The sequence below is a fragment of the Podarcis tiliguerta genome (assembly GCF_965153285.1).
Source record: "Podarcis tiliguerta genome assembly, chromosome: 11".
In the NCBI taxonomy this organism is placed as follows: Eukaryota; Metazoa; Chordata; class Lepidosauria; order Squamata; family Lacertidae; genus Podarcis; species Podarcis tiliguerta.
The window spans coordinates 62194253-62207168 of NC_139544.1; the positions used below are offsets into that span (position 1 = coordinate 62194253).

Genomic DNA, 12916 nt, shown 5'->3' on the forward strand with positions numbered 1-12916 from the left:
ATAATTGGGGGGGGGGGGCGGAGTGGTTATCTTGTGAAAATTCCCTGCAGCGGAAAAGTCCCTCTTTTCAAGGTTGACGGCTGAGAACTTTGATGAGCAGCAATCAGAGGCCCAGGCCAGGTACATAATGTGCCCCCCCCCTGTTTTTTTTACCCTGGGGATAGCTGAAGTCTTATAAATAAGTAAGTATATAAATAATATTCACAAAAGTTATGCTGACAAATAATTTTATTTCAAGGCTTGAACCGTATCTGCATATAAAGACAAAATGGAAAATATAGATATACAATGTTGCTGTTGTTTAGTCGTTTAGTCGTGTCTGCCTCTTCGTGACCCCCTGGACCAGAGCAGGCCAGGCCCTCCTGTCTTCCACTGCCTCCCGCAGTTTGGTCAAACTCATGCTGGTAGCTTCGAGAACACTGTCCAACCATCTCTTCCTCTGTCGTCCCCTTCTCCTTGCGCCCTCCATCGTTCCCAACATCAGGGTCTTTTTCCAGGGAGTCTTCTCTTCTCATGAGGTGGCCAAAGTATTGAAGCCTCAGCTTCAGGATCTGTCCTTCCAGTGAGCACTCAGGGCTGATTTCCTTCAGAATGGAGAGGTTTGATCTTCTTGCAGTCCATGGGACTCTCAAGAGTTTCTCCAGCACCATAATTCAAAAGCATCCATTCTTCGGCGATCAGCCTCCTTTATGGTCCAGCTCTCACTTCCATACATCACTACTGGGAAAACCAGAGCTTGACTATACGGACCTTTGTTGGCAAGGTGATGTCTCTGCTTTTTAAGATGCTGTCTAGGTTAGTGCTTTTTAAAAATACATAGGGAATGTATGCTGACCGAGGCCCCCCCTTGGAATCGGAGGCCTGGGCCAAGTGGCCCATATGCCCCCCCCCCTGTCTGTGCCTCCCTGGGCATGCAATCCCTGATACATTTACCCAAGAGTAAGCCCTGTATAGCTGGATTTACGTACACCAAAAAGGTTTGTTTCCTATCATCCAGAAAATACTGTATCTGTTTGTCTGTTTCTCTATGGTTTGGCTCTCATGCCAGTTACTGCTCCTCAAAACCTAGCTGGGTTGGGTGCCAAGTTTGCCAGGCTAGGAATGCCAATCAAGATGCTCTCAGGGGCTTGTCATGGCTTCCAGGTGGCACTTGGCAGCTTCCTAACCTGTGCCATCGGACGTTTGGGCACCCCCAGTTCTGCGCGGAGCCATGGCCACAACATCTCACCCCCAAGAGGTGCCGGGACGCTGTGAATTCATCAGCAGCCACCCCCCCCCCAATGACCCTCCCCTTCTCCCCCTTGCAGGTGGAGCTGTCAGACGGGACGACCCACATCATCACCGACGCCTACGCGGGCAAGGAGTACATCATCCAGGTGGCAGCCAAGGACAACGAGATTGGCACGTGGAGCGACTGGAGCGTGGCCGTGCATGCCACGCCCTGGACTGAGGAGCCCAAGCATCTCACCACGGAAGCCCAGGGAGCAGGTGAAGCCATGGAGATAGATGCAAGACGAGGAGCGTTTTCCGTGGGGATGGGAAGAGGGAGTCGTTTCTGGGGAGGAGGAGATCTCGCTCAGGCAGGGCTAGAGCCAGAGATTGAGTCAGAGGATGCAGAGGCCCTTAGCAGTGACGCTGAGTCTTTGGTCAAGGAAACCAGACACAACTCAGCAGCAGTAGGTCTTGCCCCTGTGGAGCAATTGGTCCCCACTTTCCACCCTTCCGCAGGCTCCTCCTCTTCTAATAATAATGATAATAATAATTTATTACAGTGGTACCTCAGGTCAGTGGCATAGCGTGGGGGGTGCAGGGGGGGCCGGCTGCACCGGGCGCAACATGGGGGGGGCGCTCGCACTCGCAGCTCTCTGCCCCTACCTGGCTCACTCACTCTCTCTCACTGCAGTGCTGGCTGTGCGAATCCGATCCGAGCCGCCGGTTCGCCGCCCACTGGGGGGGGGGGAGGTGCCGGGCGTGCGGTGCGGTGCGGTGCAGTGCGGAGAGAGAGCGAGGGACTATCTGGGGGAGAGACAGTGCAGGGGGGGGGGTGCAAATTACTTGCCTTGCCCCGGGTGTTGACAACCCACGCTACGCCACTGCCTCGGGTTACATACGCTTCAGCTTACAGACTCCGCTAACCCAGAAATAGTGCTTCAGGTTAAGAACTTTGCTTCAGGATGAGAACAGAAATCGGGCTCCGGCGGCAGCGCAGCAGCAGGAGGCCCCATTAGCTAAAGTGGTGCTTCAGGTTAAGAACAGTTTCAGGTTAAGTATGGACCTCCGGAACAAATTAAGTACTTAACCCGAGGTACCAATGTATTTATACCCTGCCCATTTGGCTGGGCTTCCCCAGCCACTCTGGGCGGCTTCCAACAAAATATTAAAATACAGTAATGCATCAAATATTAAAAGCTTCCCTAAGCAGGGCTGCCTTCAGATGCCTTCTAAAAGTCTGGTAGTTGTTCTTCTCTTTGACATCTGGTGGGAGGGCGTTCCACAGGGTGGGTAGTAATAGTAATTTATTATTTGTACCCTGCCCATCTGATTGGGTTTTCCAGCCACTCTGGGCGGCTTCCAACAAAGATTAAAAATACATTAAAATGCCACAAATTTAAAAATTCCCTGAACAGGGTGCCACCACCGAGAAGGCCCTCTGCCTGGTTCCCTATAACTTGGCTTCTCGCAGTGAGGGAACCGCCAGAAGGCCCTTGGAGCTGGACCTCAGTGTCCGGCAGAACGATGGGGGTGGAGACGCTCCCAAGTATTTCCCAAGCATCTCAAACTGCATTTGCTCACTTCTGGTTGTGCCCTTCTTATTATCCTGTGCATTCTTGGAGACCGGGGTGGGAAGGGAACTTGTTGCGGCCAGAGAGGGAGGCTCCTGGGATTATTCAGCAGCCTTTTGAAACACACACCCTTTCCACTTCATGCTGTGATTCCTGCATGTTCGGGGGTTGGACTAGATGACCCTCGGAACCCCTTCCAATTCTTCTGTACTTCTGCGTAGCCCGTTTTGTAGACCAGGTGGGAGATTCCGCATCAGAACGAAAGTTGTTGGAGGGTGGCAGCCAGGCGGGCCACATCCCCTTTCCTTCTGCGGGTGCTGATATTGTCTGCGCCTGAGGCCCACCAGAAATGGAGTCCTCGGCCAACAGGGAAACAGGTCCCAGATGTGGCCGACATCTGGGAGGTCCTGTAGCCAGCTTTGAAAGTGGAGGAACTTGCAATGCATGGATCGCCGCAGCCAGCCCTGTAACACCCAGGATTCCTGAAGGCCACCACAGTTGCTCAGAGATAAGGAGTTTTGCAAAACAGCCCCTTCTTTCCATGCTAAAGATGGGCTGTGCTGGCATAAAGGACTTTTGAACTTTTGCAAGAATCCACCCGTTTTGCTTTGGAAGGAAAGTGGTGGTGAGCCGGGTGCTTGCCTATGGGGTGCTTTGGGAGTGGGCTTCCTGCTCTGCCAGGGGGCTCAACGAGAGACCCTTCCCAGGGCTCTGATTCTGTGACCCTGAGGAGTTTCTGCCCTGCTGCCTTTGGAGTGGCTCTTCCGGGGTTAAGGTGCCCATTTTGAAGGGCGAAAGCATGGAACCACGGAAGAGGAGAGGGCTCTTGCGCTCCAATCTTGCTTGCAGACGTTTCCCATTGGGACGTCTACATGGCCACTGTGGGGAGAGGATGCTGGCCTGGGTGGGCCATTTGGCCTGATCCAGCAAGCTTTCTTTATGTTCTTAAAGGACCCCTGACCATTAAGTCCAGTCGTGGCCGACTCTGGGGTTGTGGAGCTCATCTCGCTTTACTGGCCGAGGGAGCCGGCGTACAGCTTCCGGGTCATGTGGCCAGCAGGACTAAGCCGCTTCTGGCGAACCAGAGCAGCTCACAGAAACACCGTTTACCTTCCCGCCGGAGCGGTACCTATTTATCTACTTAGACATGCTTTCAAACTGCTAGGTTGGTAGGAGACCGAGCAACAGGAGCTCACCCCGTCGCAGGGATTCGAACCGCCAACCTTCTGATCGGCAAGTTCTAGGCTCTGTGGTTTAACCCACAGTGCCACCCGTGTCCCAAACTCTTTATTTTCTTACGTGAGGGTAAAAACAACTATGACTACCTGAATGATGCCCCTGCCACCCCAAAGTGGTTTTTCCATTGGGGTGCCCATTTCGTCAGCTCTGTGCTGTGTCTCTTTAAGTGTTTCTGGCTGGTATACCGTTCATCAGGCTTGCAAAGTCCCCGTTTCTCTTGACAGCACCACCACACAATACAACTCTCCTCCTTCAACAGAGGTTCTTGCTTCTACCAATACCCCCCAACAGTAACAGCTCTGCTGGCCAAGGAGATAGGCTTGCACAGAACTTCACAGGTTTATCAAAGGAGCTGAGGTCCTGCAATGACTTTATCCGTGTACAGAATTCCAGACCCCAAGACATAGCGATGGCCCTTGAAAAGGAGTCACACAAGTTCAGAGGAAGTTGCTTTGGGCTTATCCTCTTGTCCCGCTTTCCTCTAGAGAAAGCTGCTCTTTAGCACTTAATCAGAGCAAACAGCCATCCAGGTTTTCTGTGGATTGCTGTTTGTTCTGATTCAGCACTAAAGAGCAGGCTTTTTCCTGGGAGAGGAGTGGGGCAAGGAGGAAACCACTCGGACCCATGCTTTATAGGCACAGAAGAAGAGGAAGTGTGGACGAGGCCTTTGGAAGAACTTTCCAAGGGTAAGATCTGTTCAAGAGCAGAACGGACTCCCTTGGAAGGTCTTGATCTCTCCCTCTCTGGAGATTTTTAAGCAGAGGTTCTCCAGTGTCTCCTGAGACAGTTGTTTGCCAACAAGGATGGCCAACGGTAAGGGATTATTCAGCTGATAGTTGGACTAGATGACCCTAGGGGTCCTTTGCATGATCCTGCATGCAAATCCCATGCTCTGCCCACTGGGCTAAAGTCCCTCTCCCATCATGGAGGCAGAGAGGTCTGTTAATGGCTGTGAACCACGATAATACAATGGAACTTCCTTGTTCAGATGCAGTCTACCTCTAATGCCGGGGATGGAGGAAAGATCAGCCAGCCTCATGCTCTTCTTGCGACCTTCCCAGCGGCTCATGGTAGGATCAGAACACAGGATCAGATGGACCTGGGTCTGATCCTGCAAAGCTGCTTTTCCTCTATGCTCTCCCCACCAGGAAAGGGCAGCGGAGTTTCAGGAAACATGGGAACCAGAACAGGCCGTGTGCTTCGCAAAATCTCTGGCAAAAGGCGCTGTCCAGTGTGGGTTTTTGTAGCAGCACACAACGGGAAGCCTGTTAGCGAGGAAAGCCGCAAAGTTAACAACTCTCTGTTTCTAGGAAAGAGCTGGGCTGGCTTCCAAGTGCATAATGTGATATCAGCCTCTGGCTTCCCAGAAGCAGCCGTGCAGAGTCCGGGCTGGTCCCCTCAGCTGGCACCGGCGCTCATGGGGTTGGGAAATCGAGCAAAAAAAAAATGCTGTCCACTACTAGGAAAGCACCGGGAGGCCTGCCAAAGACCCTCGGGGCGTCTGGTTGTGCGCGCACACACACAGGGGAATGTGCAAATTATCGTGCTGCACGACAGCCTTTGTAGAGACGGCACATTTCGGCACGCCAAGGGGGTCAGCTCTTAGGGGCTGCCATGCAGGTGAAATCACCGGCCCTGACAGATTCGGAGAATGTTGCAAACTGCATAAACCCGGACTGTGCAACATCACCCATGCTCCCCTCTTTGGTCCTGTTCAGGTGACCGTTGGTGTGTTGGGGACAGGCTGGGGTCTCTCTGCGCCTGATATGTCTTTGGATGTCCCTTGGTCCAGAAATAGCCAAAGTCCAAGCCTGAACATTATTCCCACCTTTGCTTGGGCTTACTTTTATGGTTATAGGAAGCAGGTAGCGCTGTGGTCTAAACCACCAAACCGCTTGGGCTTGCCGATCGGAAAGTCAGCGGTTCGAATCCCCGCGATGAGGTGAGCTCCCATTGCTCTGTCCCAACTCCTGCCAACCTAGCAGTTTGAAAGCACGCCAGTTGAAGTAGATAAATAGGTACTGCTGCGGCGGGAAGGTAAACGGCATTTCTGTGCGCTCTAGTTTCCGTCATGGTGTCCCATTGCACCACAAGCGGTTTAGTCCTGCTGGCCACATAACTCGGAAAACTGTCTGTGGGCAAACACTGGCTCCCTCGGCCTGAAGTGAGATGAGCACCACAACCCCATAGTCGCCTTTGACTGGACTTAACCGTCCAGGGGTCCTTTACCTTTTTACCTGTTTATGGTTAAGCAAGTTCAAGTCGCTTTCAAGAACTACACCGAATAGTCACATCAGTGCAAGACAGAGGATTTCAAGGCTGGAGATATTTTGCAAGTGTCACATTCTTTTTCATCTTTTTCTCTGCCTGTTCATTGGTTTTGATTGCCTTACACTGTTACTTTGGGCCCCGTTTTGTTTCCTTAACGCTGGTGTGACGAAGCGTCCCCGTGATATCACCCCAGCCAGTTTTGCACCATGCAGCCAATGTTACAGTGTCACAGTGCAACATACCCAATTAGCTTAGGTTGTGTGGTGATGGTCAGTGCCATAAATGCAGGCCTCCATGCCCTTCCCCCAAAGGCAAAACAAGTAACTCTTTGTGACCATTTCGTGACCAAGAAAGATTGAACAAGGGACTCAGTGATGGTCAGTGTCCTGCAACTTGGACTTTAGTGTGAGCAGAGACTGCCCTCTGGTGGCCATGCGGCTTGGCATGCAAGTAGGAAGAGCCCCATTGACGTCAATGGCATTAATTGCTCTCCTAATGAATATCGTTTAGCAATGTTCTCCAGTGGATTGCTCTTCCTCATCCGTCTCTTGGTGGTCCCTGTGTGGTGCTGTGAAAATAGCACCCAACATTATTATTCATATTATTAATATTGTTCATTTCACCTTTATCCTGCCATTCCAACATGGAGCGCAGGGCAGAGTACATTCTCACCCCCCCTCACAACAACCTTGCAGAGTAGGGCTGGGTGAGAGACAGCAGCGTTGGATTGCAGGGCTGAGGGAGGAGACCTTACTTGGAAAATCAATACAACCCAGGTGGTTAAGAAAGCCCAACAGAGACTCCATCTCCTCAGAGTATTGCGGAAGAACGGCGTCAATCAACATTTGATGACCTTCTTCTACCGGTCCACAATAGAAAGTGTCCTTTCATACTGCATCACGGTGTGGGACGCTGGTTTGACATCAACTGATAGGAAGTGCCAACCTAGCAGTTCGAAAGCATGTCAAAGTGCAAGTAGATAAATAGGTACCACTCCAGCAGGAAGGTAAACGGTGTTTCCGTGCTCTGCTCTGGTTCGCCAGAAGCGGCTTAGTCCTGCTGGCCATATGACCCGGAAGCTGTACGCCGGCTCCCTCGGCCAGTAAAGCGAGATGAGCGCTGCAACCCCAGAGTCGGCCACGACTGGACCTAATGGTCAGGGGTCCCTTTATATTTACATTCTGCATGGACTAGTTGCATGGCAACATGTGCAAGTGGCTTGAGATACCTATGAGGTCCATAAATTACCATATAGCATATATTCAACACAAAAAACAGTGACAATTTGTTGTTGACAAAGGGCAGCTGGACATATAAAGGGCCCCATTACCTTCAGGAGCTGAGGGCCTCATCAAACCTAAATCCGGCCCTGACTGTACATGACTCCATGGGGCAAGGAGGGGCCCTGGATGCCCGCTCTACCTGTGCCCCTGGCATTAATCCCTTTCCCTTGCTTTCCCCCTCTCCTTCAGAGACGACGACCGCCAGCACCTCAGCCTTTGTGGTCCCCACCACCAGCAGCATCGGGAACTCGGAGGAGCAAGGCAGCGATGGAGCCATCGCCCTGTCCTGGGTGGCTAGTCTGCTATTGGTGGCTTTCAGCATCCACTTTATTTAGTGAGTGTCTCTTAGCACCCTCCTTGTGGGGCGAAGGGGGCAGGGGGGAAAGGGGAAAGAAAACAGGGGGGGTTATATGGAAGCTGGCATCTGTCTGTCTCGGGAGACGCTGGAGGGGTCTGCCTTTGGGGGTGAGGTCAAGCCGTGGGGAGGTTGTGGTTGTTGGATCTCTCTCCCTGTGGACTCTCCTTCCTTGGAGGTTTCTCAGCAGAAAGTTCTTCCTGATGTTTGGCCCCATGAGAACAGGATGCCGGACTAGACAGGCTCTCCATAGGATCTTTTCTTTGTTAGATTGTTTTTATTAATTTCCCAATAAAAGATATCCAATTAACATATCAAATCATAATCCAATAAAAATAAAAAACTAAAATAAAAAAAGGTCGAATTATCTTCCGAATTGCAATTACAGTGGTGCCTCGCAAGACGAAATTAATTCGTTCCGCGAGTTTTTTCGTTGTACGAAACTGCATTTAAACACTGACAATGGCTGGGAGGGACGGGGAGAAGCAGGACAGCTGCCGCAGCCGGTACCTCAGACTCACCTGCGCGTTGTGGCCACCGTGCGACGCGGCAGCTGGAGGGCGGCGGGACTCAGGAGTGCTGGCGGCAATGGCTCTCTGAGGGGAGCGCGCGAGGGGGGTGGGCAGTGGCGCGAGGCACTAACCGTCAGCCGGAAAGTGGGAGGGAGCCAGAAGAGCCGTCAGCGGGAAGGTGGGAGGGAGCCGGAGGAGCGGGGAAGCGAGCGTGCGTGCGTGCAGTGACCGTCGCCATGACACGAGAGGCAGGGCCGTTTCGGCTAGCGAAGCAAGCCCTTAGGGAAATCCATCTTGCGAAGCACGTCAGAAAACGAAAAACTCTTTCGTCTTGCGAGTTTTTCGTCTTCCGAGGCATTCGTCTTGCGAGGTACCACTGTATTAACGTATTTTTTGCTCTATAAGACGCACTTTTTCCCTCCTAAAAAGTAATGGGAAATGTGTGTGCATCTTATGGAGCGAATGCAGGCTGTGCAGCTATCCCAGAAGCCAGAACAGCTAGAGGGATTTCTGCACAGCACTCCCTCTTGCTGTTCTAGCTTCTGGCTTAGCCCCTCAGTCCCTTCCCCCACCTCCCGGAAAAGCCCCCAAGAGCCGCTCGGGCTGCCCTGCTCCCTCCTTGGGGAAAAGCCTGCAAGCGCCACACACACGCTCCACGCGGCTCTTTAAAGGGAGCGCTGAGCAGAGCCTAGGGTGCATACAGGCTCTGCTCAGCACTCCCTTTAAATAAATTTTTTTTTCTTGTGTTCCCCCTCTGAAAACTAGGTGCGTCTTATGGGGCGAAAAATTTTACGGCTTCCCATAGTCTGCAGCTTGAAGCCCAAATCTCAGTCCTGCCTCTCAGCGGTTTTTCCATATTTCCACATCTCGATTTTAACTCTCCAAGGCTCTCCATAGGATCTTGTGGTAGCCAATTTCCTCCTCTTTGCATTTCTCCAGTCCCCTTCTAAAACCATCCAGGTCTCTCGCCATTGCTGCCCCCAGTGGCAGTGAGTTCCAGGGTTTAACAAGAGGCAGTGATGACAGCCACCAATTTGAATGGCTGCCTCAGAGGTTGGCCATTGAGGGAACAGGACGCTGGACTAGGGGGGCCACTTCTTATGTTCACTTTCCCTTTCCCTCCCCCTTCCTGTAGACTCGGCCTCGGAGCCCCGTGGAGGAGGTCCCTGACTCACCGGAACGTCTGTCTTTGCTTCTGTTTTGCACATGGTCTGAAGGACGTGTTCCGTTTCTCTTCATCGCTGCACTTCTCAGAAGGCCGAGCCCCCCAAAAAAGAAGAACCAAGGGGGCCCAGGCTCTCCGCCCGCCCACCCACCTGCCACCCAACCAACTACAAACTTTCCCGGAACTTTGCAAAGCCGCCTGACTAAACCTTCAAAAGGACAGAGGAGCTCTCCTCGCACACGAAAGAGACAGGCGGGAATGTGGGGTGGGATTGGGGGCGGGGGGAGGAGAAAGGCAGGCCTGAAGTGGGGGGGAGGGAGGGAGCAGCAGCCTGGAGCACCAGCCACCCCCCTGGCCCCGGGTTCAGATCATACAGCTAAACCACCACGCCAAAGACCCTCTGCTGGGCATGCTTCGAACCCGCAGCCCGGTTCCTGGACACAGGAGCGTGACAAACGGACGGACGGACGGACAGGGCAGCTCCGGGAGGGGAGGCCACGAACCTGACGCCCAGGGGGGGCTGCCCCACAAGGCCGGTGTTCCTCTTCCTCCCCTTCCTCCTCTTGGCAGCTGTGAGAGAACGAACCTTTGAGCCCTTGGCCGGGCAGAGAGAGTCAAATGTGCCCGGGGAGGCATCGCGGCTCTGCCCCACACATCACGGTGGGGGGCGGAATAAAGCAAGCACCCCCACCGGGAGCCACGAGACGGCTGGCGGGTCTTTGTTTTTTAAAAGAAGCCCTTCGTAACTGTCCCACCGAAGGAGACGTCGGGAGGGGGGTCCCATCTTGGAAAACACACGCTCCCCCCTTCCCTCCTGCCCCATTTGTAGCTGTGTGTCCCCTTCCGTTTATACAGAGAAACTCCTTAGGTTTGTGTATTGGTCTTATTATGGGGGAGTGGGATGTATACCCGATGGAACTGTAGCTAAACTAAGATGTCCTCTTGGCCCCCCACCTCACCCAAAACTGCCCTGTTCCCTCTCTTCGCCCCTTCCCCAAGTCCTGTTTTGTAAGAATCCGGCTTCCCCAAATTCCCTTCCTCTCCCTCCCTCCCCTCGTTTCAAAGTGCAGTATTGAACACCCTACGCCCTATTATTCCAAAACGATAATATGCTGTATTTGAACTTTTTATAGATGTGTATATATATAAAAAAACTTTTAAAATCACACACACTTCACTGAAGGAAAAGCAAAAAAACAAAACACCCGCACTCACACAAGAGAGAGATTGTTCATTAAATGTGACCATTTCATTATGGCTTTTTTGTGAATGTGGTAAATGGTTTGGAGCCTTGGAGCCAGGAGCCTTGAAATGAGGAAGAAGAAGAAGGATCTGCCGTCTCATAAATGAAGGTGCCAAGGCAATAAGGGGGGCACATGGGGGAACGGGACACACATATAAGGGGCACCTTGAGGTGTCTTTGCAAACTTCGTCCCACCACTAGGAAGAACTTTCTGGCAGTAAGAGCCCATTGGTGGTGGAGCAGATTCCCGAAGAAGGTGGTGGTCTCTCCTTCCTTGGAGGTTTTTAGGCAGAGGTTGGGTTGCCACCTTCCAGGTATTGTGATTCCAGGCATTGGAGGGGGCTGGACTGGATGACCCTCAGGGTCCCTTCCAACTCTGCAGCTCTAAGATTCAATCATCTTCATCATCTTCATCATCTTCAAACCTTTATTGGCATTACTTACAAACATTCAGAATAAATAGGCAGTGAGTCGTCGCCATATTATTATTACTATTATTATTATTATTTATTTCTACACCGCCCATCTGGCTGGGTTTCCCCAGCCACTCTGGGCAGCTTCCAATAGAATATTAAAAACTCAATAAAACATCAAACAGTAAAAGCTTTCCTAAACAGGGCTGCCCTGAGATGTCTACTAAAAGTCAGATAGTTTATTTCCTTGACATCTGGTGGGAGGGTGTTCCACAGGGCAGGCACCACCACCGAGAAGGCCCTTTGCCTGGTTCCCTGTAACCTCCCTTCTCGCAGCAAGGGAACCGCCAGAAGGCCCTTGGAGCTGGACCTCAGTGTCCGGGCAGAACGATGGGGGTGGAGATGCTCCTTCAGGTATACTGGACCATTTGGGGCTTTACAGGTCAGCGCCAACACTTTGAATTGTGCTCAGAAACGTACTCTGCTAATTTCAATTTCTGAAAGAGAAATAATGGCCAATTCCACATTTGTGCCCCCTAACCTGCACATATTACCTCCAAGGTCCTCTTGATTCTGATGGTGTTAATGTTCAAATAACCTTGCTTCAGGCGTTACATCCTTATTTTAATTTTTGGTTGATGAATCAGTTCTAATTTGGATGTGAAAGGGGCCTTTTCTTCAAATCTCTGCCAGAGCCCAGCAATAGAATGGGTCCTGTTCTGTGGGGACACTTTTCCCCCCATCCCTGGGATAGCTCAGTCAGTAAGGCAAGAGGCTCTTAATCTCTGGGTTGTGTGTTTGAGCCCCATGTTGGGCGAAAGGCTCCTGCCTCGTCGGGGGTTGGACTAGATGACCCTCGGGGTCCCTTCCATGATTCTATTATCTCCCCCACCCCCAGCACTTCCTATCCAGTGGAATCCCAACACTTAGACACCTCTCCAGATTTGGGGTCATGCAGACTCACTCTGAGCCCTGCTCACCTCACCTGTCCTTGGAATGAGGGATGCTCTGAATGCAAAAGATCCCAGGTAGGAGGCCTGGTTTATTCAGGGGAGAAGGATCTCAGGTACCAAGGCAGGTAAGGAGGAACAAACCCCTGTGTTGCAATACAGAATAATCTGCTCAATTACAGCTGCAACACATGGCTAATAAATGTAGTAAATGTATTAGTATTATTAGTGGTTAGAATGTCATCCAAAATTTACAAATCATCAACTTCAAAATAATATACAGTCATACCTCTGGATAAATACGCTTCAGGTTGAGCCCATTTGGGTTGCGCTCCGCAGCGACCCGGAAGTAACAGAGCGTGTTACTTCTGGGTTTTGCCGCTCGTGCATGCGCAGACGATCAAAATGATGTCATGCGTGGAAGTGGCAAAATGCGACCCATGCATGTGCAGATGCGCTGTCGCGTCTTACATTATGTTCAGGATGCAAACAGGGCTCTGGGTTACGTACAGTGGTACCTCTGGGTTACGTACGTAATTCGTTCCGGAGGTCCATTCTTGACCTGAAACTGTTCTTAACCTGAAGCACCACTTTAGCTAATGGGGCCTCCTGCTGCTGCCACGTGATTTCTGTTCTCATCCTGAAGCAAAGTTCTTAACCCGAGGTAATATTTCTGGATTAGTGGAGTCTGTAATCTGAAGT

At 51.7% G+C, this 12916-nt stretch overlaps 1 protein-coding gene and 1 long non-coding RNA gene across 3 annotated transcripts in view; one reads left to right on the top strand and one right to left on the bottom strand.

Moving 5' to 3' along the window:
* CNTFR (ciliary neurotrophic factor receptor) overlaps positions 1-10865 on the top strand; it is a 421418-nt gene extending 410553 nt beyond the window's left edge. For both annotated transcript variants that reach the window (XM_083403130.1, XM_083403131.1), the window contains 3 exons: positions 1308-1488; positions 7766-7910; positions 9579-10865. In XM_083403130.1, coding sequence (XP_083259256.1) covers positions 1308-1488; positions 7766-7910; position 9579 — 327 coding nt within the window. In that variant the 3' untranslated portion in view covers positions 9580-10865. The remainder of the gene's footprint in view (positions 1-1307; positions 1489-7765; positions 7911-9578) is intronic.
* LOC310659622 overlaps positions 1-12916 on the bottom strand; it is a 325082-nt gene that overhangs the window by 98316 nt on the left and 213850 nt on the right. The gene's annotated exons all lie outside the window — the stretch shown is intronic.